Source organism: Lissotriton helveticus, chromosome 11 (genome assembly GCF_964261635.1).
Source record: "Lissotriton helveticus chromosome 11, aLisHel1.1, whole genome shotgun sequence".
In the NCBI taxonomy this organism is placed as follows: domain Eukaryota; kingdom Metazoa; phylum Chordata; class Amphibia; order Caudata; family Salamandridae; genus Lissotriton; species Lissotriton helveticus.
Genome location: NC_136072.1, coordinates 528,996,714 through 529,020,443, shown reverse-complemented (window position 1 = coordinate 529,020,443; position 23,730 = coordinate 528,996,714). Strand labels below are relative to the sequence as shown.

The 23,730-nt window shown below is 46.6% G+C and overlaps 1 protein-coding gene across 1 annotated transcript in view; it reads right to left on the bottom strand.

Moving 5' to 3' along the window:
- Positions 1-23,203, bottom strand: part of LOC144791495 (uncharacterized) — a 343,115-nt gene extending 319,912 nt beyond the window's left edge. The window contains exon 1 of the mRNA XM_078666192.1: positions 23,023-23,203. Within this exon, the coding sequence (XP_078522318.1) occupies positions 23,023-23,049 (27 nt within the window). The 5' untranslated portion in view covers positions 23,050-23,203. The remainder of the gene's footprint in view (positions 1-23,022) is intronic.
- Positions 23,204-23,730: the final 527 nt, after the last annotated feature.

Sequence of the window (23,730 nt, the reverse complement as noted above, 5' to 3'; positions counted from 1 at the left end):
TTATCAGTTGTCTTCTTTTTCAAGGATTTTTCAGAAAAAGGCAGTAAAGAGTTGTTAGAAGCGGCTGAGAAGCTTCAAACCTGCTGAAGGAGTTTTGAGCAGAGAAACAAACGCAACTTTTGAGGGGTTTTTTCCTACATGGTAGGGAAAGATGATGAGGCAAGGGAAATATTGCAAATGGAGTTCAGAGCTGGGCAGGAAAGGGTCCCAGCTGGGAACTCGATTTAATAAAAAAAGTCACATTTGAATAGGAGTACACAGAGAGCAGGCTGTAATTCCACGGACATATGAGGATAGTTCAAGATCACAAACCTTTGTGAAGAATGACACACATCGTAAATAAATCTAAGCCAAATGTTTTACTTGGAAAATAAAGAGACAAGTAAATGCAAACTTTGACAGAGTCTGAATGTACTTAGAAGCACCTGCTAGTTCAAAGACACTTTTACCTCTCCTCCAACCGCTTACGTTTTTTTGTTGATTCTGCCCACTTACATCCACCTCTCTCCTCTGTGCTTTACTTTTTACCTTCCCTCTTGCTCAACCTATTATCTTCTCTTGCTGGTTCAGCCCCTCTTATATCCACCTCGCTATGCATGCTCTCCTCTTAACGTCTCTTCTTTTCCAAATCCCCAAGCCTCTTGACTTATCTCTCTGGCTCTGCCACTCTTACATTGATCTTGGCCCTCATACCTCCATGCTCTACTCTTTACCTTTCATCTTTCCACCTTTGCTCTCATATTCACTTGCTGATTCTGCCCCTCTTACATTCACATCTCTCTTACCTGCCCTACTCTTCACCTCTCAACTCTCCACCCAGCCTCATTGTGAACACAATCCGACTTTTCTCTGATTCAATTGCACCTCGTGCGGTGATTGAAAAGGAAGTTTTGAAATTTTTGGACGATCTATGTCAAACGTGGGTCGAAAAAACCCCACAAAAAAAAACTCTCCACCCAGTCTTTATCTTCTGTGCTTGTTAAGCCAACCTAAATACAGCTATGCTTTTTCTTCTCCCCTTTCCTTTTATCTTCTCTTGCTGCTCCTGCCCCGTTGCATACACCTCTCCCCTTCCTCCTTCCCTCTCACCTCTTGCTGATTCTACCCATTTTACATCAAACTCCACCTCCCTGATCTAATCTTCATCTCTAATCTCTCACCAAGCCTTTAACTTTCTCTTGCAGGTTCTGCACATCTAACATCTACCTTCCCCACCTCTCTGACTCTTCATATCACCTCTATCTCTTGGTGGTTATTCTCTCTTCCATCCACTTCTCTCTCTTGCCACTGCCTATGTACTCTTACTGGTTCTGTCTCTCTTATAGCCATGACTTTTATCCATACACTACCTTCACTGCTCATCTCTTCCCCAGCCTTATAACCTTTTCACTGGCTCTGCCCCATTTACATCTTCTCTACATTTTCATCCTCCTGAACACTCTAATTGTTTCCCATTGATTTTGCCACTTACACCATTATTACACCACTATTTCCGTTCATGCTCTACTCTTATTCTTGTCTCTTCCTCAAACCTAATTTTGTGGATTTTGCCTCTTTTACATCAATCTCCTTGCCATCCCCAGCGTTGTTTCTTCTCTTTCTCGTTATGTCCATCTTAAATCCACTTATCTCCTCCATGATGTATGCCTCATCTCTCCCACTGCCTCTCACTTTTCTCGATGATTCTAGCCTTCTACATCCACCTCTCACCATTCCCTTTCTCTTCTCTGTGTAAGGTTTCTTGATTGTTCTGCCTCTCTTACATCTGCATGCCCCGTCCATGTATAGGCCTTCACCTCTCATTTTTTCATCTGGCCTCCTAACTTTTTATGCTGATCTGTCCCCTTTACATCCACCTCTCCTATATGAGCCCCCTGCCTCTCACCTTGTCTCACTGTTTCTGCCTCTTACATCCACGTCTCCCTTCCATGCTCTACATTTCACTTTCTCCCTACTACTGTCTCTTACCTTTCTCAATATTTTGCCTTTATTACATCCACCTCTAAGCTACCTGCTGAACCCTTCACCTCTCATCTCTCTGCAGCCTCTAACCTTCTCCCACTGGTTCTACCTCTCTGAAATCTACCTCCCCCTTCCTCTTACCTGCTCTTGGGTGTTCCGCCCTCTTACTTCCAACACTCACCATACTCTCTCAATGACACTTATGTTCTCCTGATGGTTCTGCTTCTTTTATAATTACCTCTTCAGTCCAAGCACTGCCTTTCACCTTTCATCTTACTCTCCATCCTTAACTTTGTTCACTGGTCCCCCTCCCCCTTTATGTCCAACTCTCCCCTCCATGCTCAACTCTTCATGTTTTATCTCTCTCTCACTTCTACCCTCAATTCGCTGTATCTGCCCCTCAAGCTTCCACCTCTCCCCTACATGCGCTGCTATTTATCACTCTTGTCCGTGGCCTCTTACCTGGCTTCACATCTTGTGCCAGGACACAATACAGGCCCCTGCAGCACAGATGGGCCCACAACACTTCCGGGGGGGCCCCATTCAGCCCAGGCCCAATGAATATCTGTGAAATGTGGGAGACTCAGGGGCCCATTATCACATTCTGCAGCAAGATCCCCATAATTTTGTGTTGCACCACTGCTCTTGTTACTTTACAACATTCCCTCCGCTTCCATCCTCCCACTCTCCCCAAGCCTATTACATTTCACCTTTGCATGCTATTCCTTTTACCTAACTAAGATTTTTCCCTTCTCTCACTGATTCTGCCATTACATACACATCACTACATCACTCCTTCTCCATCTCCCTTTCCTTAAGTGTCTTGTTCTATATATCTGTTTGCCCCTTATGTACAGCTCGCTCCTCTCTGCTGTACTCTGTCATCTCCCCCACCTCTTACTGTCTTTTGTTTGCTTAACCCCTTCCATGCTGATGACGAGCTCAGCTCGTCATCAGCATTACCTACCCTGTGCGGATGACAAGGTGAACTCGTCACTCAACATGTTGATTTTGAAATCCCAGCGCACAGCGGGAAAACCGCTAGCGTGGAAGTGGTTAACCCTTTTTAGATGCGCCTCTCCCTCAATACTCCTTTTAAAAGCAAAAGAGAGCACCAGACCTCCTTAGATGTACCCAGGACACTGGAATTCGGGATTTCAGATATGAACAAACATGATGCCGGGGAGTAGTGCTACCTTTTCAGATGTGTACAACAAGGAATGGTGTGTGGTTTGACAGGTTAAATAGTTTGGGTGTATCTTGGATGGATCGTTGCACTCCCCTAAGGGTGGTGAGGATGGGTGTGGGGTCACCCCTCCTTCCAACTCAATGTTATCTCCACTATTCTTTTACCAATCACATTTTTAACTTTTCTTTTTTTCATGTAAATTACATTAAAATAAAAAAACACCAAGCGCTTATATTCAACTGGAGTCACTATTTATGTTTAACTCTGTTTATGTTTAAGGATGAACATGCTTGTTTGAAAAAAAAACAATATAACAGAGTTACAAAAAAAAGAAAAGAATAATAACCTCTCACTCCGTTTTCTGCTCTTCACCCTTTCCCTTCATTGGACTTCATTGGACTTGAGCAGCGCCCATCGTGACGTGAGGTCACTCTGTTTTTTTGTTGTGAGCCCTGTTGGATGCTCTGCGTTTCATTCATGCAGGGGCAGGGCTCACTTCGCACCTCACGCCAGTTCAAGCATCTGCAATTATCATGCAGATGGAGAGATTAGGATAAGAGTTGCCAGCAAACTAGCAAAGGAAAGCTGATCATGACCACAAACCCTGCCCTGCCCAGTCTGTGGCAGCTGAAAGGGATGCTGGGGACAAAGCTCCGATCTCTCTCCAGCAGGTGCATTAATCCCCAGTGTTGTATTTCTCTTACCAAGTGTCACAGTGTTCCAGAAAATGAAGCCTGCTGCTTTGGACTGCCACTGCAGCTGAACTGTATTTGGAGTCACAGTGTCTGGCTGCGGCAGCTGCTCAGACAGTGTCGCTGTCATGTGGAGACATAAATCAAGTTGAACGCAAATTTATTCTGGCTGCTGACAACCCATATATCACTTCCATAGTGTTTTGGAAGAGGTATATTGATGGTATTCTCATGATATAGAAAGGACCACAAGATTTCCTAAATGACTTCCTACTTTGGATCAATACTCTTGGCCTGAACCTCAAATTTACCCACACTTGCAACCAACAGGAGGTTGTAATCCTGGATGTGGTTATCTCTAAATCTGATGGGAGTCTCACCACCAAGACGCATTATAAGCCGACGGCGAAAAACAACCTGCTAGAATTTTCCACCTTCCACCCAAGGCCCCTGCGAGAAAACTTGCCATATGGGCAATATCTTCGGATAGGAAGAAATTGTAGCAAACTGGATGATTTTCACAACCAATCAGCTGACTTGACATCCAGACTAAAAAATCGGGGCTACCCGGAAAGAGTTCTCACCAAAAGTTACAAAAGAGCACGGAAACAACCTGGGAGGTCCTGTTAGAAGATAATCCCAGGGAGACTAAAGAAATCCCCCTGACCTGTGTCACGACCTATAGTACTGCATCCAATAGTGTTCAAAAAGCAATAAACAAACACTGGAGGATAATAACTGGCAGTAAAAGGGCATGGGAAAAGCCTCTGTTTTAATTTAAAAAGGGACGGAGCCTTAGAGACAGCCTGGTTCACACACGCCCTAGAGACAGAGCTACCAAGAACACTCCATCCATAACTGACGCATGGGGTTTGCTGAAAGTAGTGGGTCACTTTCCTTGTGCCAACTACAGCATCTGTCACCTAACAACACACACATAGGTCCTTGAGCCAGGTAAAATGTGGATACAGCGTGCCCACACTAACTGCAACTCCACGAATGTGGTCTATCTGATCACATGTCCATGTGGGTTGCGTTATGAGGACATGACGACACGTAAAGTTAAGCAACGCTTGTGTGAGCATAGAAGCAACGTCAGGTGTAGGAGAGTCATGATCAAACTAAGTGAGAACTTCATGCAACAGAACCACACAACAAACGACTTGAGGTGGACAATTATCGAACAGGTCAGAGCAGTGAGAAATATACAACAGGTCCTACTTGAAAAAGAGCAACGGTGGGTCTACCGTTTGGGCGCACACAGGCATGGGCCCAATGACAACATTCCTTGGGGCACAGTACTACGAAGTTGATTCATTGATACGCTAGGACTGATAAATGTAACCTTTTTATTTACATTGGATACCTTCCCTGTAAATTCTGGAGATATCCTTCTCCCTCCTTGGGGAATTAACAATGTAATATGAATCACGTTATAGGCACACTTTCCACCCCACAACACACATGACTCATAGACTGAATATGCCCCGTGTGTTCTGACAGCTTGTCCTTGTGAAGGTTTTTTCCTCTACAAAAGCCATTTTCTTCTTACTGATGCTTGACCATCCTTGCTTTGAGGTTTGTCACTCTGCAGTTCTAACATTGTTCACAGCAGTATCGGCATCGTACGCCAATGCCGATAAAGTTTTCTTTGAACACACTATTCACCAAAGTTAGCGGTGCAGTAGTGCATAACATACTACCGTGCACATGATCGCTGACTACAGCTATGATTGGCTGAGTTATCTTTACACGAAAGACATGAGATGGGATTGGCAGGAAGGATCCAGCGTCGAAGACGCATACGCGATGACGCATTCAATCACGCCCATGCCCACCGTCTGGGTCGTGTCTGCTCCATTCCCCATTCCTTTAAAAAAACACAAGGGACATCGGATCACCCATCTACGGGGTCCGGTGAATAAGGACTGCTGCAGGTACCGAGCGGGTGCTTGGCTTTGACGGCCTGAGTGAGATTCTGCCACGAATACGCGATAAGTAACTCACTTGCTGTTTGGTGTCTGAATTGATGATTTTTTATTTTTCTCCCACCCTCCGTTTTTCCACACAAGGGGTGCCTACTTGCCACCACCCCCCTTTCGAGACCCATGGTGTGATTAATCATTACACCTCATGTAAGATATCTCCTAAATGTGTTTGTTTTACTCGCCTAGTTACACCGGCTTGCTCCTAGTGTTTTTCCACATACCTACTGATACCGTTAATGCCCTAGCTGGCGTGCAGGTGATATAGCGCTCAAAACAAGGTACCTTCACATTATAAGCTGTTTCGCACTTTGGTCCTGAAGAATGCCTGGCTATTAGCATCATATAGGCAGAAACATGTCGACCATGCACAGTGAGACATAGCTGATTAATCTATCCAGCTCATACATCCCTCACATTGATTTTAATCGTGTCTGATTGGCCAACTACTAAAAAATTTTGGGGACACAATCTAGACATTTTTAAACCATCACAAAATCATTTTCACTTGTCACTTAAACAACACAAAACCTGCTCAGCAGTAATTCTGGCGTTGAAGCACACCAGGAGGGCATTCGGCCTTCCTGGTGGGGCCCGATGATGAAGGATGTCACCAACTAGGTTGATGAGTGAGGGCTTTCTATAGAATCAAGTTTGATTCTTCATGCTCGCTCTTCTCTTGAGAAGGCACACTCTTTCGGTGTTTTGACTATATGAACTGGGGGACCAAGAGTGCTCCTTAGATTCCCCTTCTCTCTTGTTGATATATGACATAAGTCAATTGCCAGTTCGGAGTGTGCAGGCTGGCAGTGACAGAAAAGATGCTCTTCTCTGCAGACTACTATACGGTGTTGCATCTGCTGTAGATTGAAGTCATGGTGAGATCTCATGGCGTCACTGGCATTGTGACTTGAGAGCTGTGAGCCTATTAAAGGCACTCAGCGCCTGCTCTCACGTGACAGGAGACAGTCTCATTACCCTCTTTACCTCCATACACACAACAGGGGAGCACATGTCTAGGAGGTTAGGGAAGAGACGTCTTGTCCGATTATTTAACGTCTGCGGGTGGCAGAGGCAATGCCTGGGGGCCTGGACCGGTAGGAATTGCCGTCATTGTGGTCAAAGTTCATAAATCAATCAGTTGTGCCCAAAGAGTGGCCCATCTCTATTCACCAGGCAGTCTCATTTTCCTCATATATGCCTCATGGTGCTCAACATTGGCAGTAGGGCTCCAGTCACCCCGATCTGTCCGTAAATGATATGCTACCCTATGGGGCATCACTATATGAGAAAGGCAGGCCTTCCTCAATGTTGGACACTGAGCGCTTCACATGTAATTTCATTGGCCCGCGTGTGCTTGCACGTTCATTCTGAGTGTCATGTCGTTCGCACCAGCTCTCCTCCTTGTGCACTCTTGTGAAAGTGGCCTCAGCACTCACCCTCTCCACCATACACTCCTCGTTGTCAGACAAGAATTCCATTTTTACCTGCGCCAGCTCCACCAGCGCTCTGCCTGCAGACCAGTGGGTGGTGCTGTCTTTGCTGAGACTCAGATTGTACACTTTGAATGATTATGAATGTAAACTGAGGTTTTGTTTGACTTTCTAGGAAAGTCACCGCTCCTCCGTTCACCTGAGTGATCAGATCATGCGCAAAATTAATAGGCGGGCCCCAGACACTTTGCAGATGCACATTGTGCACTGGAGAGGTTGAGTGTCCTGCCTGTTAGTAGCTGCAGCACTAATATTTATTCGTGTCTAGGCACTGCAGTGCATGCTTTGTCTTCTCACACAAATCATGCAGCCCATTATGCGTGTACACTGGAGCTGCAGGGTAGACTGTATGGTGAGTGTGCACAATTATGGCCAGTGTACGCTGCCCGTGAATTTAAATGCACAGTTATGTGCAAGATATGGGCAATAATGAGATGATGTGGGATGACATTAGGAGTCAGACAGTGAGCCTCTTTCGGCCAGCAAATGTTTAATGACAACATGCCGCAATAATTCTAAACAGCTGCGACAGGCGCCTGCGTGCCCGTGCATGTTGCCAGTGAGTGTCACTGGATATGTGCAAGTCACGTATGTGATTGCAGGTATGTCGTGCCTGGCTCTCCTCTCTCTGTGCCTGGTGGCGGTCGCTGGGCATGATGAGGCTCGCTCGGCTCAGCTACGAACGAACCACTCCGGCCGGCCGGCCCGCCACAGTGAGTCTGTGTTTGGCCATGTTGGGTCCGCTCCAGGGATTATCGATCATGGGATTGATTTATTGGGATTGCGAGCTCATTGCATGCAGCAGCCACTAATATCTGACTTCATCTGACGCCAAAACACGCGCCACGGGCGGCACCAGGACAGACCAACTCCACAGTGCTTTGATACCTAGTAGCAAATCAGGGCCGGCTCTAGGCTCATGGTGGCCCTGTGCAGGGAGCGTAGGTGGGGCCCCCCGGAAGAGGGGGTCCGGACGGGGCGGAGCTCAGGAAGGTGTTTTACTAATAATACGTCCAGAAAAGTCGTTAGATGATTGACCAGTACCTGCGGCTGCTCCTACCCTTCCGAATTCGTCTCAGAACGATACAATTTAGGAGGAGGAGGGCATTGTGACACACGACATGAGGCACTGGGCGTACAGACAGCTGCAGTGCCAGGGCCATGACAGGGGCACCGGACCCCCAAACTCTAAAAACTACCAAACTCTCAAAACTACCAAACTCTCTGAGTACAAAATCATACGAAAATGGGGCCGGGCACTGCACAGCTACTGAATGAAACCTGCACAGTTAGAACAAACACCTCAAACTGTGCCATGGAATGAAAGACCCCCTATGGAGCGGCGGCCTGAAGAACCACTAAGGTGGTACAAAATGCAGCAGGGGCTGCAATGAGGAGGCAAATGATGAGAGAGTCAAGTTTAGGTACAGACACTAAGGGAGCCTACGCCCTGCACAGAAGGATACACTGAGAGACTAGTGGCACGCACCAGCGTCCAAGCAGTTCAGGCACAGCTTGAGCTTCAGCTACCTTTTTTGGGCGAGGAAGTGAAAAAAATCCATCAAGAATTTTAGAAGCAGTTTCATTGCTTGGAAACGTTAATACACCTGCAATATATATTTTCTTGAATTCCGGTGACAAATGAAGTACAGCAGACAGTTTTCTATGGTTCAAGTTAAAAGGTAGGATTAGGAAAGGGGGTTCGGAGAAACTATGGAATTATTTAGTTAAGAATACTATGGCGGCTCAAAAAGACGAGAAATACTTTAAATAGTATGAAATGTAGCAAATTAGTCATTTTGAGGTTAGTTTCTACTGAAAGAGATTAACTAGTGCATTTGTTACGAAACGCCTAACAAAATCATCCCAAAACTACCAGAGAACAGCCGCAAATGTTTCATGATCTGTGCCACTGACCAAAGAAAAGTCAATGTATAAAGTACGACGAGTCAAAGAAAGTTTACAAAACGAGTGATAAATAAATGGATGGATGTATAACCTAGAGGGAGAGAAGGGCAGAGGCATATCCCAGCCGATGAGTTAAATCAAATCAAAAGAAAGTTGGGCAGTCAGAGCCCTACAAAGTAAGGAAAGATCGATGACAGCAGGTAGAGCCATGGGAAACAACGTGCGGGGCAGCAGAACCTGTCACGATGCGAGTGGTGCCTAGTGAGCAAGCGAAAGGTAGTAGCAGATAGGCATAGGAACTACTTTGAATTATTGAGGTGTAATGATGTAGGCAGACTCCAAAGATGACTCTGAGCCCTTACTGTAGTTAACAATTATTTATTAGCTATAACTCTGATAATCCCAAAGAGCACCGAGCCTCTCGCTCCAGCGCCCGCTCTTTCTGTCCCCCTTTCGCGCTCTCGCGCTCAGCCACGCCCCCAACACCAGCAGCCAATCCTGGCCGCCTGCACGTCACGTCCGCCGACGTGCCGTGCAACATCTAGAGCGTCTCTACATATCTCCCCTTTTTCACACAACCATTTCAACTTACAGTCCGTCGCTCAAATCATAGTCTCTGAATCTCGTTGGCCTCACCACGGCTCTACCACTCCGTGTTCGTCTCGCAGGGGTGGTGTTGTTCTCTTCTTCACCTTGTCTGACTCTGTTATCGCCATTCTCCTCAACTCTTATCTCCTGCTCTCTGTCCCTTGCTTCTCCTTGACCTTGCTCTCCTTCATTCAATGTGATCCCGTTCTCCTGATGTTCTCGCTTCTCACTCTCGCATTCTTCTGATTCTCCGCCTGCCCTTTCACAGTCCCACACTAGGATCTTGTTACATCTGGCCATGCGGTCTTGTGACCATATGTTTCCGTCACTCAGCCTGGCCGCTCTTCCCTTAATTTCCTTCACCTGCAGGGGCTTGCTGTATTTGCTCTCTCCTTTTCTTTGTAGAGTGGGCAGCTTGACTCTAACCCATTCTCCTTCTTTGAGTTCTGTGTCTCGCACGTTCCTCCGGGCATTATAATGTCTGGTGTATACTGCCTTGGCCTTCTCAATGTTGGCCCGCACCACAGCAGGGGACCATTCACTTACTACTGTCTTTTCCTTCCACACCCGGTTGTCCTGAGTGAACGGTTCTCGGCCGCGCAGCAGCTGGAAGGGGCTGTATCCCGTACTTGTAGGAGTGATCCTGTACGCCCACAACATGTGCCATATGTCCTTCTCCCAGTCTTTGTGGTCTGAGATGGCTGCTTGGATCGACCCCATCACCACCCTATTGAAGCGTTCGACTTGGCCGTTTCCCGCGGGGTGGTATATTGATGTGTGCTTCGCTTGGATGCCGTTCCTTCCTAGGAAGTTGTCCCACTTTTCCGATCGGAACTGGGGTCCATTATCGCTGAGGATAGACTTGGGTATGCCTTCCCTTACAAAAGTGTCTGCCAGGAACTTCACTATGGTGTCCGTGTCCATGGTTTCCTCGATCTTGATCTCTGGCCATTTCGAGAACCTGTCCACAAGGACACACACGTACTTCTGGACCCCTTGGGTGTCTAAGACGGGGCCTAAGATGTCGACAGACAACTCTTCCCAGGGGTTCTTTGGAGTTTCGAATGCACCCAATGCAGGACGCAGGGGTTTGAGTGTCTTGTCTGCGCCCTGGCACCTCACGCACTCTCTCACATGTCGTTCCGCTCTTATGTCCATTCCCGGCCACCAATAGTTCTGCTTGGACCTCAGTTTGAGTTTCCCTATGCCCAGGTGCCCTTCGTGCAGCATGTCCAGCAGTCGGGGTATGATGTTCGTTGGAGGGACAACTTTCTCTCCTCTATATACAAATGTTCCTTGATTGTCCAGGGAGAGTTCCTCCCTCACTTCAAAATAGGGGTTGAGTTCCTTCCGAACCCGTCTCTTATCCGGCCATCCATGAGTGATGTAAGTTTTCACCTCTTCCAACGTCAGGTCCTCTGCATACGCTTGTGTCCATTCCTGGAGGCTGATAACACTTTCATGATCCTCCATCAGTGCCACCCATTCTTCCGTGCATGCCTTGTCCTCTTCACTGGGTTCCATAGCCGCCGCTCGGCTCAGGTAGTCTGCTACCTTGTTCTTGCTGCCTGGTATGTGTTCCACATCATACCTAAACTCTAAGAGCTTTAGCGACATCTTCGATATCCGGGGTGTCGCCTCTGCGTGGCCACTCGATGTCAGCACTCTCAGTAGTGGTTTGTGGTCGGTCCGTAGCTGAAATCTGGTGCCCCACAGGAATTGTCGGAAGCGCGTGGTGGCCCACACCACCGCCAGCATCTCCTTTTCTATCACACTGTACTTCCTTTCCGTCTCACTCAGTGTGCGCGAGGCGAAGCAGATCGTCTCCAGCTGACCTCGCCCTCGGTCTTGCATGAGGACTGCACCCAGTCCCTTGTCGCTGGCGTCCGTTGTGAGGACGGTGTTGCCTTGAGGGTCGAACCCTTGAAGGGGTATGGCCCCTGCCACTTCCTTTTTGATAATCTCGAATTCCCTTTGTGTGTCCTCCGACCACTTGAATTCCGTGTTCTCTTTCGTTAGTTGTCTCATATGATGAGTCTTAGAGGCAAAGTGCTGTACAAATTTCCCATAATACTCTGCCATCCCCAGGAATGACCTGACCTCTTCCTTGGTGGAGGGGGGTGGTGCTTCGCAAATCGCCCTGACATTGTCGGCCTTGGGGGTCACGCCTTGCGCCCCTATCTCATGCCCCAGGTAGGTTACCGAGTCCATCCCTATCTTGCATTTGGACCATTCAGCCGTGAGTCCTTTACCTTCTAGGATCTTCAAGACTACTGCCAACTTCCTGTCGTGGTCTGGTATGTCTCTGCCCATCACCAGGATGTCATCTTGGAAGTATTGGACTTCCTTGATGTCCTTGAATAATTGGTGCATCATCCTCTGGAACACCGCCGCTGCAGAAGCTAAACCGAATGGCATCCTGCGAAATTGATAGCACCCAAACGGAGTGATGAAAGATGTTAATTTGCGGCTGTCCGGATGCAGAGCAATCTGATGATATGCAGAGGTCAAGTCTATTGTTGAGTACCACTTAATCCCCCTGGTGCTGGCTAGCATCTCCTCTATCCTGGGCAAGGGGAATCTTTCCACCACAATGTTTTTATTTAGTTCCCTCAGGTCAACGCACAACCGGACCCTACCGTTGGGTTTCTTGACCACTACCAGGGGCGCCAGCCACTCGGCGCACGTGATGGGTTCTATGATGCCCTTGTTTTCCAGGTCTTGTAGTTCTGCTCTCACAGCGTCTCTCACTGCCAACGGAACATTCCTGGCCTTGTGGGCCACCGGGACAGCATTCTCCTTCAGGATGATCTTGTGGGCGAATTTTTCCAGCTTCCCCACTGTGCCCCCAAATACCTTTGGATATTCGGTTTTCCATTTGTCCAGACTTGGCCCGGCCACCTGGTCCGTCAGGAGAATTTGCTCCTTGCCACCCGGATCCAGCTTGATTCCTAGGTCGCCCTGATCCAGCCAACCCAAGACTGACGGGCCCCTCTCCGACACGTAGAGTTTACAGTGTGCTGACCGGCCTCGAAATTCGAAGGTCAAGGGTCTGAATCCTGCCATGGGGATCCGATCTCCGTTGTACGTGACCGGGCGGATGTCTAGCTTTTCAAGCTCTGGCCCGAGCCGTGGCACAAATTTCTCCTCCCACACTGCTCTCTGGATGATGGTGAAGGGAGACCCTGTATCTGCCACCACGTTGATCTTGACGCCGCCTATGGCCATCTCCAACACCGGTTTCATCGTGCGTCTACCTTCTCTGTCTAGAACTTTTCCCTCCATGCTTAGTACCTGATCCTCAATGTAGATCACCGTGACTTCTTCTGGCTCCGAATCGCCGTCCGGATGGTCATCGCTTTGATCCACGCATCTCACCATGCTCTTGGAGGCCTTCCTCCTGCAAACCTTCTCGTAGTGGCCGATTATTCCACAGAACGCACACTTGGCGCGAAACGCAGGGCACTTCCGATCGTGCGCCTCGTGCGACCAGCTTCCACACCTGTAGCATGACTTCCTGTTGCTTCCCGCTTGTTTACTCGACGTGTTCGTGCTGTTTTGCCACTTGCTGGGCCCTCTTTCTGTTGGTTTTCTGTTTCGGTATTCTCTGCTAGTCCCCTCATCATCCACTTTGTTCACCATCGTGCTGGACGCCATATCCTTTTTTGTCACTTCAGCGCATCGCCGTGCTAATTCCGCTCTCTTCACGATGACCAATACCTCCTTCAGTGTGGTGTCTCCACTAGCCCACAGCTTGTCTTGCACATTCGAGCACGTGGTATGCATCACCACCTGGTCCTTGATGAATTCCTCTTCCCAGTTGGCGTACCTGCACGTGGCTGCCAGTCGTTTCAGTGCCGCCACATACTCCTCCACTGTTTCTCCTTGTTTCTGCTTCCTCTGTTGGAAATTAAACCTATCCACCGACACGCACATCGCCGGTCTGAAGTGTTCGTTGAGGTCTTCGAGCGCCTGTGCGTATACATCGTCGTCTGTGGATGTTCTCTGTTTCGGGACTAAGCTCTTGTAAATCCGGAGTCCTTCTGGGCCTAAGTTCAATAGTAAAATACGTTTCTTCCTCTGGGGTTTGAATGCCTCCTCGTTCTCATCTTCGAGTACACCAATGAAATTGTCGATGTATTCCCTCCAGTCCTCCCATTTCATGAGGGGTTCTCCCGGGCGCGGTAAGAACTGTACCGGAGCCATCGCATAGCCTGCTTGCGCGCTCATTTTCTCGCTCTTCACTGCAGGTAGCGATCTTACTTGGCCACGGGGACTCCCTGGTGCGTCGTCTTGTTCTTCTCCACTTGCTGGGGTTCGGGGACTGTCCTTGTCAGCCCCCTCGGCTCCTTCTGAACCCTCCAGCGCGTGCTCACTGGTCTGCTGCTCGCTGGGTGGGCTGGCGCTCTCCTCCTGCCTTACTTCTAGGGTTCCTGGGTTTTTTCCTCCCTTTTTCCTTCCTCTGCGCCACACCCTCCTGTGTGCCGGGCTCTGCCGCGCTCTTTGGGGTACCTGTTCTCCTGCACCAGGTAGTCGCGCTCCTCTGTACCTTGTGGGGTGGATCTGAAGCTTCTGGTGCTTGCTTGTCGCTTAGGGCTGAGTCTGCGGTTCTGCCTTGCTGGGGGGTCTTCAATCCCACCTTCGTCGCCACTGTAATGATGTAGGCAGACTCCAAAGATGACTCTGAGCCCTTACTGTAGTTAACAATTATTTATTAGCTATAACTCTGATAATCCCAAAGAGCACCGAGCCTCTCGCTCCAGCGCCCGCTCTTTCTGTCCCCCTTTCGCGCTCTCGCGCTCAGCCACGCCCCCAACACCAGCAGCCAATCCTGGCCGCCTGCACGTCACGTCCGCCGACGTGCCGTGCAACATCTAGAGCGTCTCTACATGAGGTACAGATGGTTTAGGGTCGGGGTAGTTTGTATGAAGCCAATTCACGGAGAAAAAAAATGTACGGCTCCATAAGCAGTACATGTATAATCAACTGACAGGTTCGTGAGGCTTCGATTTGTCTGCTCCCACTGATGCCTACATACTGATACCATTTAGGTTACGAAATGAGCACTGCATTTCACACCTACTTCTTGGAACTGCCCGACTCCCATATTTGTAATTTTGCCTCAAAAAGTAACATGTAATTACAGAAATGATACTCATTGCTCCAGTGTAATGGAAATTCTGCCCAGACCTAGAAAATCATTTATGCCTAGGAGCTCGTGCACAAGAAAGAACCATGCACTTTTCTGCAATATTTTGTTAATGCTCCCTAGTTATGCTAACTAATCCAAACCTCTAATAGGCACAATTTTCTGATAAAATATTTCACTTTTACTTAGCAATGGCCTAATGTTAATCTGAGCTGATATAATTGGTAAATAAACAGTAGTAAGGTTTGAAGAGTTAAAAGCAAAGTAATGGAAAGGGACAAAATACTTGACTGTCTTTTCACATTTTAAATGATAGTATTTTGTGTGGCAGAGAGCACCGTGTGCCTGCATATAAAAATCACCTTTTAGTTTCCACCTGAAACTCTCCCCCTGATCAAAAGCCTTTCCGTAACCAAGAGCACACGTGTGACCATACATCATCGGTTCAGACTCACTCGGACCACTTTACGCCTGCTCAGACAATGACTGCCATTGCAAGTGAAAGAAGAGACACTCTCAGTTCCTGGATTGCCACAAAAGTAAACGAAAGCCTTATTGGTCGCCTTCTGCTCTCGTGACAGCTGAGATGATTATTTTCTTCTACCGTTTTGTCCACACAGCGCAATATTACTGTCCACTCAGTCACGTGTTCGTTCACCCATCCACTGACTCACCCTCGCAGGTGCGCAATCACGCTAATTTGAAATGACATATTTTTTCATGAAATGGCTGGCACTTAAAATGAGCCCGAGGGCAAAACTCTCAGACTAATGTTATCGACTTAAGTGTCGAGGGCGGAAGGGCGCCAATGTGACCAAAGTTAACTAGGCCCAGTGCCCACCACGGCCACGCTCCTGCCGCCAACGAACTGTTTGGAATATTACTCTCTTCTCAAAAGCAATTCAGGCAGGCACCACCTCACATAGTTACACACGCGTGTCGTGTCTCGTGACATAATGTGGCGCAGAGAGACAAAGTAATACCATTCAGTACTGACGACTACGCTGCGCACCAGATGTAAACAGTACACTCATGATAAATCATATTCAGTACTAGGCATAAGGCAGCTCAACTGGAAAGACAGGCAGGCGATTATTACAACAAGTCATTAATAAATATATTTTGTGAGCACAGTCTCTCACCGGCGCTGTAGAAGACAATTGGTCTTTAATAAGGTTCCTGAGAAAGGAATGTATTCCAAGTGAAGTTTATTAGAAGGTTTCCAATCACAGGAGGAGCGCCTCATCAGCCAGGAGTCCAAGTAGCAACTGGACAAACACAACGGACACCTGGCTTCTGAGAGCGACTCCACATTCAAAAGAATACATGTATACATTCTGTGCATGTGCGCAGGTATGCGCTCCCGAGATAAGTATTCTTAGCACGAGAGTAGAACAACCAAGAATACAATACACTACATCACCTTCCCCCTTATGCAAATATACAGAAAAAGAGAAAAAACCCTTTTTGCAAATATACAGAAAAAGAGAAACAATAGAATAATTAAAACAATTAGAAAGGTATAAACTCGTTATATCTTGCAGGGGGTCTTCTAATGCGACCACTGCGACTGCAAGAGGGAACAGCCGGAGAAACTACAGGATCTTGTGCAGGGGAGGAATCTTTGGATGAAGTAAGTGATGTCAAACCATCGTTATTTTGAATTACTTTTGGAAGAAGCCAATGTGACCAATCACACCCCTCTTGAGAAGATACATTTTTTTTTTTTAGAAATGAGGGCTGCTTGGTCTGCAGTCAACCTTGCCAATTGTCTCACATTCCACCAACCTTTGTCCCCCAGAAAAACAGCATTTTTACTAACTTTCAGGATTTGGACAGGACTTGAAAACATAGACAAACCTTTCGCCACTTTATAGGGTTTTTTGATCATAACCCAATCCCCCACCAACATTTGAATGTCTTTCACACATTTTGATCTGTCATAATTTTCCTTCATTACTGCCTGTTTCTGTTTAACCGAAAAGTCAATGTTATCCCTAATTGGAGGAAACTGGTTACCCTCCACTTTCTTTAACCAAGCAGGAAATAAAGGAGAATGGAACTCCCTGCCCCTCAACAATTGAAAAGGGGACATTTGAGTCGTACAATGGGGAGAGACATTATAATTCCAAATTTTTTTTTCAAAAACTTAAATACGTCTACGCCAGAAGCTAGAGCCGTTTGTATTCCTTCTTTCAACACTTTATTGCCGCGTTCCACTAGACCATTAGACGAGGGTGAATAAAGTGCCACTTTCAACTGTTTCACATCGTGCACACTCAAAAATTTACGCATCTTGTCAGAGACGAAATGGGTCCCATTGTCAGTTACTAAGGTTCGAGGGGCTCCTTCCAGCAGGAACAATCTTTCCAGGAAAGCAATGGTATTATCTGAATCCGGAGCCTCTACAAACCTATAATACATCCACTTTGAGAAATAATCGATTGCTAAGATAAGGTACCTCTTCCCCTCCGGAAGAACTTTATATGGACCGGAGAAATCTAAAGCAACCTTCTCCCAAGCCATCCCCGGAAATTGAGAAGGTTGTAATGGGGCCTGGTGGGTCTTCCAATGTTTATCAGACAACAAACATTCTTCGCAATTGTCCACAGTAGCCCTCACCTGTGAGTCAATACCCGGCCACCAATAATGAGCTTTGATTCTCATACAAGTCTTGGTCACACCAAGGTGACCCTCGTGAGCTAACTTGATAACTGTGTTCCTTAAACCACTGGGAGGAACGAACTTATCGCCTCTCAATAAAACTCCATCCTTGACTGAGAGTTCCTCAGCCACCTGAGCGAAATTCCTTAGGTCCCCAGACAGGTTCCTAACCTCTGGCCAAGCCTTAGCTGAAAACTCCAAAGCCTGGGACAAAATACCATCCATTTCGCTAGCTTCTTTCCAATCTTTCTCAGAAATGACCGAATTCCACTCCTCAATAGCGTCCACCATAGACACACACTCTACATCTTCCTCAACCAAGTCATCCTCATCATCCTTGTCCATTAACATCCTGGACAAGCAATCTGCCCTGAAGTTTTTACCCCCAGTGATGTGCCTTAATTCGAAATTGAATTCCTGCAGTTTAGAAACCAGCCTAGTCAGCCTAGGAGAAAGACTATTAGTACCCGAAACTTTGCTAAAAATAAATGAAAGGGGTTTATGATCAGATAGCATCACAAACTTGCGACCCCAGATGTACATCTTGAACTTTTGGACAGCCCACACACAGGCTAACGCCTCCCTTTCAATTGTGCTGTAGTGTTTTTCAAAGTCCTTCAAAGATCTAGAAGCAAAGGCTACCGTGTGTTCCTTGCCCTCCACCTGCTGACATAGCACAGCTCCAAGACCTTTCATGCTCGCATCAACTGCAATAATGCACATGGAATCATCCCTAAACGCCTGAAGGGAACGTGCAGAGACAATCAAATTCTTGACTTTAGCAAAAGTCTCATCTAAATCTTTTGTCCAAACAAACTTTTGGCCCTTCTTAAGAAGTAACCTCAGCGGTTCCACCACCTGAGCGTACCCTTCTACGAATCTGGCATAGTACTCGGCTAGGCCCAGAAACGAACGCAGAGCCTCTTTATCGCTTGGAGGTTTAGCTTCCATTAAAGCCCTAACCACAGAAAACTTAGGTCTAATGCCAGACTTCGAAATTGAATGACCCAAGTACTCTAATTCAGACACCCCGAACTTGCATTTGTCTTCCCTGACTGTCATACCTCTACTACCCAGAATGGACAAAACTTTTTTAAGTAGGACATTATGTTCATCCATTGTCTTCGCGAAAATCAAAATGTCATCCAAATATGCTTGTACCCCCACCAGATCCCTAAACAAAGAGTCCATCAACCTTTGGAAAACGCTGGCTGCTGAAGCTAACCCGAATGGGAGCCTCAGAAACTTAAAAGCTCCAAATGGGGTCACAAAGGTTGTTAACTCTTGAGAATCCTTAGACAATGGAATCTGATGGTAAGCGGACTTTAAGTCCAACAATGAAAACCATCTGGCTCCGCCCAGATTTGCTAACAGCTCTTGAATTTTTGGGAGAGGGTGACAGTCAATTTTAATGTTTTTATTGAGACCCCTGAGGTCCGCACATAGCCTGATCTCATTATTTTTCTTGCGTGCTACGACGATGGGCGCAACCCATTGGGAGGATTCTGAAGGTTCTATGATTTTGTCATTAACTAAATCCTCAAGCATCTTTTTAAGTTCCGCCCTGACACTAAGAGGAACAGGGCGAACCTTATGAAAAACAGGGGATGCTCCAGGAATGAGTCTAATTTTGTGTTCTGCCCCACTCACGAGGCCAATTTTGTTGTTAAACACATTCTTAAACTCACTTAGTAAATCAGCTCTATCAATTTTTGCATCTTCTACAAAACAGATAGGAAAGTCACGTACTTTGATTGGATTTTCGTCCCCTGGGACAAGATATAGCCCCATTTTAGCGAGGTCTTTCCAACCTACTATATCTTTTCCTTTAATCGCCACGTAGACTTTTGTAATAATGGATCTACCCAGGACCTCCACACTCGCTAAGAAAAAGCCTAACATGTCAATATCTTTCTCACCGAAAGCCTTTGAATTAACATCAGATTGACTTAATTTCACATCCTTTCCCCATTTATCAAAAAATGTAGAGTCTCTAAGGATAGTAATGGGAGCTCCAGAATCAGCCATTACCTGTAACTTAACATTGTCAATTATGGCTTCACACAAAGGTCCCTTAATAGGTTCAGAGTCATCACACTCCACCATCAACATCAGATTGTCAAAAGTGTCATTACATTCATCCATGTCCACATAGTTGACCTTGACAGATTTCTTTTGGAATCTGCAAACCTTTTGGAAGTGTCCCACTTTTTTGCACAAAACACAACGTTTGTTCATGGCGGGACACCCTTTAAAATTCCCAATGTGGAATTTGGACCCACATCTAAAACAAAAGTTTTGTTTATTCGTATTGGTACTAGTTTTACTTTGCCACTTCTCCTTAGATTCTTTACTAGAAATAGCATATAGACCATCCTCAGACGCATCATCTGAAATAAAATTAACTTTAGTGACAGCATCCATTGTCATGGCTTTGGTAGAAGTTACTGACCTTTCAATACTAAGGCTAAGGTCAATAACTTCAGACAATGAAGGATTCTTACAACTAAGAATTCTTTCCTTCACTTTGGAAGAAGAACAATTGAACACAAATTGATCACGAATATAATTGTCAAGCAAAGGGCCAAAATCACAGGTAATAGCTAACACCCTCAATGCTGAAATATATTCGTCAATTTTTTCATCCTCCATTTGTTTTCTTTTATAGAAATTGTGTCTCTCCAGCATGATATTAGGAGATTCTTCAAATTGCTTTTTTAATCTGGCAATAGCCTCTATATAAACATTCCATCCCCTATCCCCTGAATCAGCTGCCGGAGGTGGGATGGGTACCAAACTCTTAAAAATGCGTTGCGCAGCTAACCCAAGACTGCCAAAAAGAAGAGCAAACTTCCTAGGAGGAGAATAATCAGATGCATCAATTGCTAAAATGTGATTTTCAAACAAGCCAAACCACTCAGACCATAACAACTTAGGCTTTCCAGGTTTCTCCAGGAAAGGAGGGGGTTGTGTGACCTCCCTAACAGAAGTCATATTGTTAATATATACGATAATAAAATTAGCAAGGTTATTTCATATAAGTAACATACAATCGAGTTATAAATTCGAAAAAAAAAAAAACACAAATTTCACATAAGTAAAATATAAAACCTGAATAATACGACTTGCTGCAAAAGAAAATTTCGTTAAAGGATTGAAATCCAGCTCAAATACAGCTTCAAATAACGGCTGTTAACCGCTTGTCTGTGAGGCGTGTGAATCGCCGAGGTCACACGCAGAGAAGCAGACGCATAAATCTCCGATAAAGTGCAAGCGCCAATAGCTGACCGTGCGTAGCGTCGTAAACGTGAACTTCAGAATTCCATGCGTATCCCAGGCAAGGACTGAGCTGACGTATGCCGACGTATCCCAGAGTTCCAGGCGAAGACTGAGCTGACGTATCTCAATGTTCCATGAGAAGGGTGTGCTGACGGTGTTCTGAAGACGCGATGCCGGTGTTCCAGGGAGACCGGTAAGTGCGTAATTTAAAAAGAGCACATCGAAATGCTAAGTTTCAAAGTTTTCGAAACTCCGAAGACTGTCTTAAAACACCAAACATAAGTTTAAGGCTTTGAACGGCGTCTTCCGCCTCCGACTCAGCACTCAGCAAAACGTCTTCGACCTCCAATTCGGCACTCAGTAAAATAGGAATGTCGAGAAAGCAATCTCGAACTCGCTCCTCCAAAGTACAAAACTCGACCAGATAATCCAATGAACCAGTTGATTCAGAACACCAGTAAGGTGTGTAGAGATGACAAAGCAATCCAAATTTGACAAAATAAAATCAGCCAAAATTAAATCCTTTGCGTGGGTCGGTCGGTGATGGAAACAATCCCGATCGTCGCCAATATGTAGAAGACAATTGGTCTTTAATAAGGTTCCTGAGAAAGGAATGTATTCCAAGTGAAGTTTATTAGAAGGTTTCCAATCACAGGAGGAGCGCCTCATCAGCCAGGAGTCCAAGTAGCAACTGGACAAACACAACGGACACCTGGCTTCTGAGAGCGACTCCACATTCAAAAGAATACATGTATACATTCTGTGCATGTGCGCAGGTATGCGCTCCCGAGATAAGTATTCTTAGCACGAGAGTAGAACAACCAAGAATACAATACACTACAGGCGCGTTAGTCGGACTCTCGGGGAAGAGACTTGTCGGAGGACACTCAGGTGTTCTAGTGTCACTGTTTGACTCTATCGATGATCGGACGGGCGACAGGACGAGGAGTCAGTTAATTTATTTCTTTATGCATAGCGGCCAAGGTTTCAGATTGCTTATGTGTGACATTTCCATAATTTCAGTGTAATTATGAGTAACATTCAACGACGATGAGTGACACTTTCTCGAGATCAAAATCAAGCAATGAGGAAGTGGTAAACATATAAATATAAGAAATTACACTAATTTGAGCAACGAAAAACTATTAAAAGATCCTAAACTGCTGCACAGCACCTGGGAACTGAGGACACTGCAGGATGTATGAGTGTGTGTGTCAACCTTGCAAGACCCATCACATTAATTTCCTTTTTCTTTTCACTCACTTTTATTAGTAATGTGACTAGTAGCGCCACCTCTCAGTCCTGCTTGAAATCGTACTCCTAACCATTCACATCTTGTGTGTGACATCATGACGAATGAACCAGCTATGTGTGTGCAGCAAATAAATTAGTGTGACAATCAATTTATCAAAAACAAGTGTGCAGCCATATCCTAACCAGCATTAGTAATACACTGGTTTGGCCTATGTGATTAATAATAAGCTGTTTTTGTAATAAGCTGTAGCTTGGTATTGCACAACTGCTCAGTAAACTACAACTTATGACAAAAAACAACTTATTATTAGTGTAGAAATGCTATCTTCTCTCATTTAAAAACTACATTTCCCCAGCTTGCCCTTCTTGCCCCTCACCCCTGTGAGACCTGGGGTGATGATCACTCCTTCCCACACTTTCCCTACCAGCTGCATCTGGACCGGCTGCATCTGGACCTTCAAGCTGTAGCTCTGTCATTTTGTTAGTAAATCAGGATCTGTATACTCGGGCGATCCTGTTTCAGCGTGGTAAAATGGCTCAGTGAGTGAAGGCGCTCGCAAACATCATCGGGTCAGGCCTCCATTACGTACTTTCCTCCTCACGAGGTAGAATTGAGGCTCACGGAGGTATGACGTAGTAGATAACAAAGAGAAGGTGTTATTATCGGGGACTTCTATGTCAAACTATAAATCACCTTTATAGTTGGTCTGTAACCCGAACAGCCTATTTCTTACTAATAACTCACTGTCACCTAGGCTAAGAGGAACGAACACCGCGAGGCACAGCGTGCTGCCTGATCGCGCGCAGGCAGCCATATGTTTTGCAAATGTGTCATTTTAAAATGCAGGCTGGTACTTACTTGGACCGGAGGACGGTGGCGCTCCATTAACTACAGGCCATTCACACCCAGTGTGTGCAAGGCAGGCTCAGGCCTTGAGCCACCGCGGGCTGCGGTAATTCGGATCTGGCGCCCTGGCCAGCCTCCAGTTAAAGTTGTCCGTCCAGGCTGAGAGGGGCCGTCCAGTGACAGAATGTCCTGGCGATAACTGCAACCCTGGTCATCACAGACTCCTCTACAACTGCATTCGGCGGGGAGTATTGCCGCCAGTTGGGTTCGTACCCTGCTTGATAAAATAACTGTCCCCCTTGGCCTTGCACAACTTTGTCATGCTGCGAGCAGCCTTACCATTGCATGCAGCCTGCCACAAGTGTAGCCGCCCGCCCGCTCACGGCGCTGTAGCGTCATGACGCATTAATGTAAAGTCAGCAATCATGCTGCGTGCGTGTAGTGAATTGCGCACAGCGCGCGGGGGCTGTCCCAGGGCCGTTACGTCATCGTAAGATTGACGGCCCTGGGACCCAACTGCTGGCTGGCTGCCTGGGCAAATAAGTGAAACCAAACCCACCTATGACTACTGAACTGTAATCATGTAAACAACACTGCGCTCACACGCGCCGTCGCTGCCATTGCCCGGTCGGAGGCCGCCGAATCCTGCCAGGGGGCCGCCAGTGATAGTTCCGAATCCGATCATCTGATCCTCGGCTCGGTGAGGTCGGCGGCGTGGCG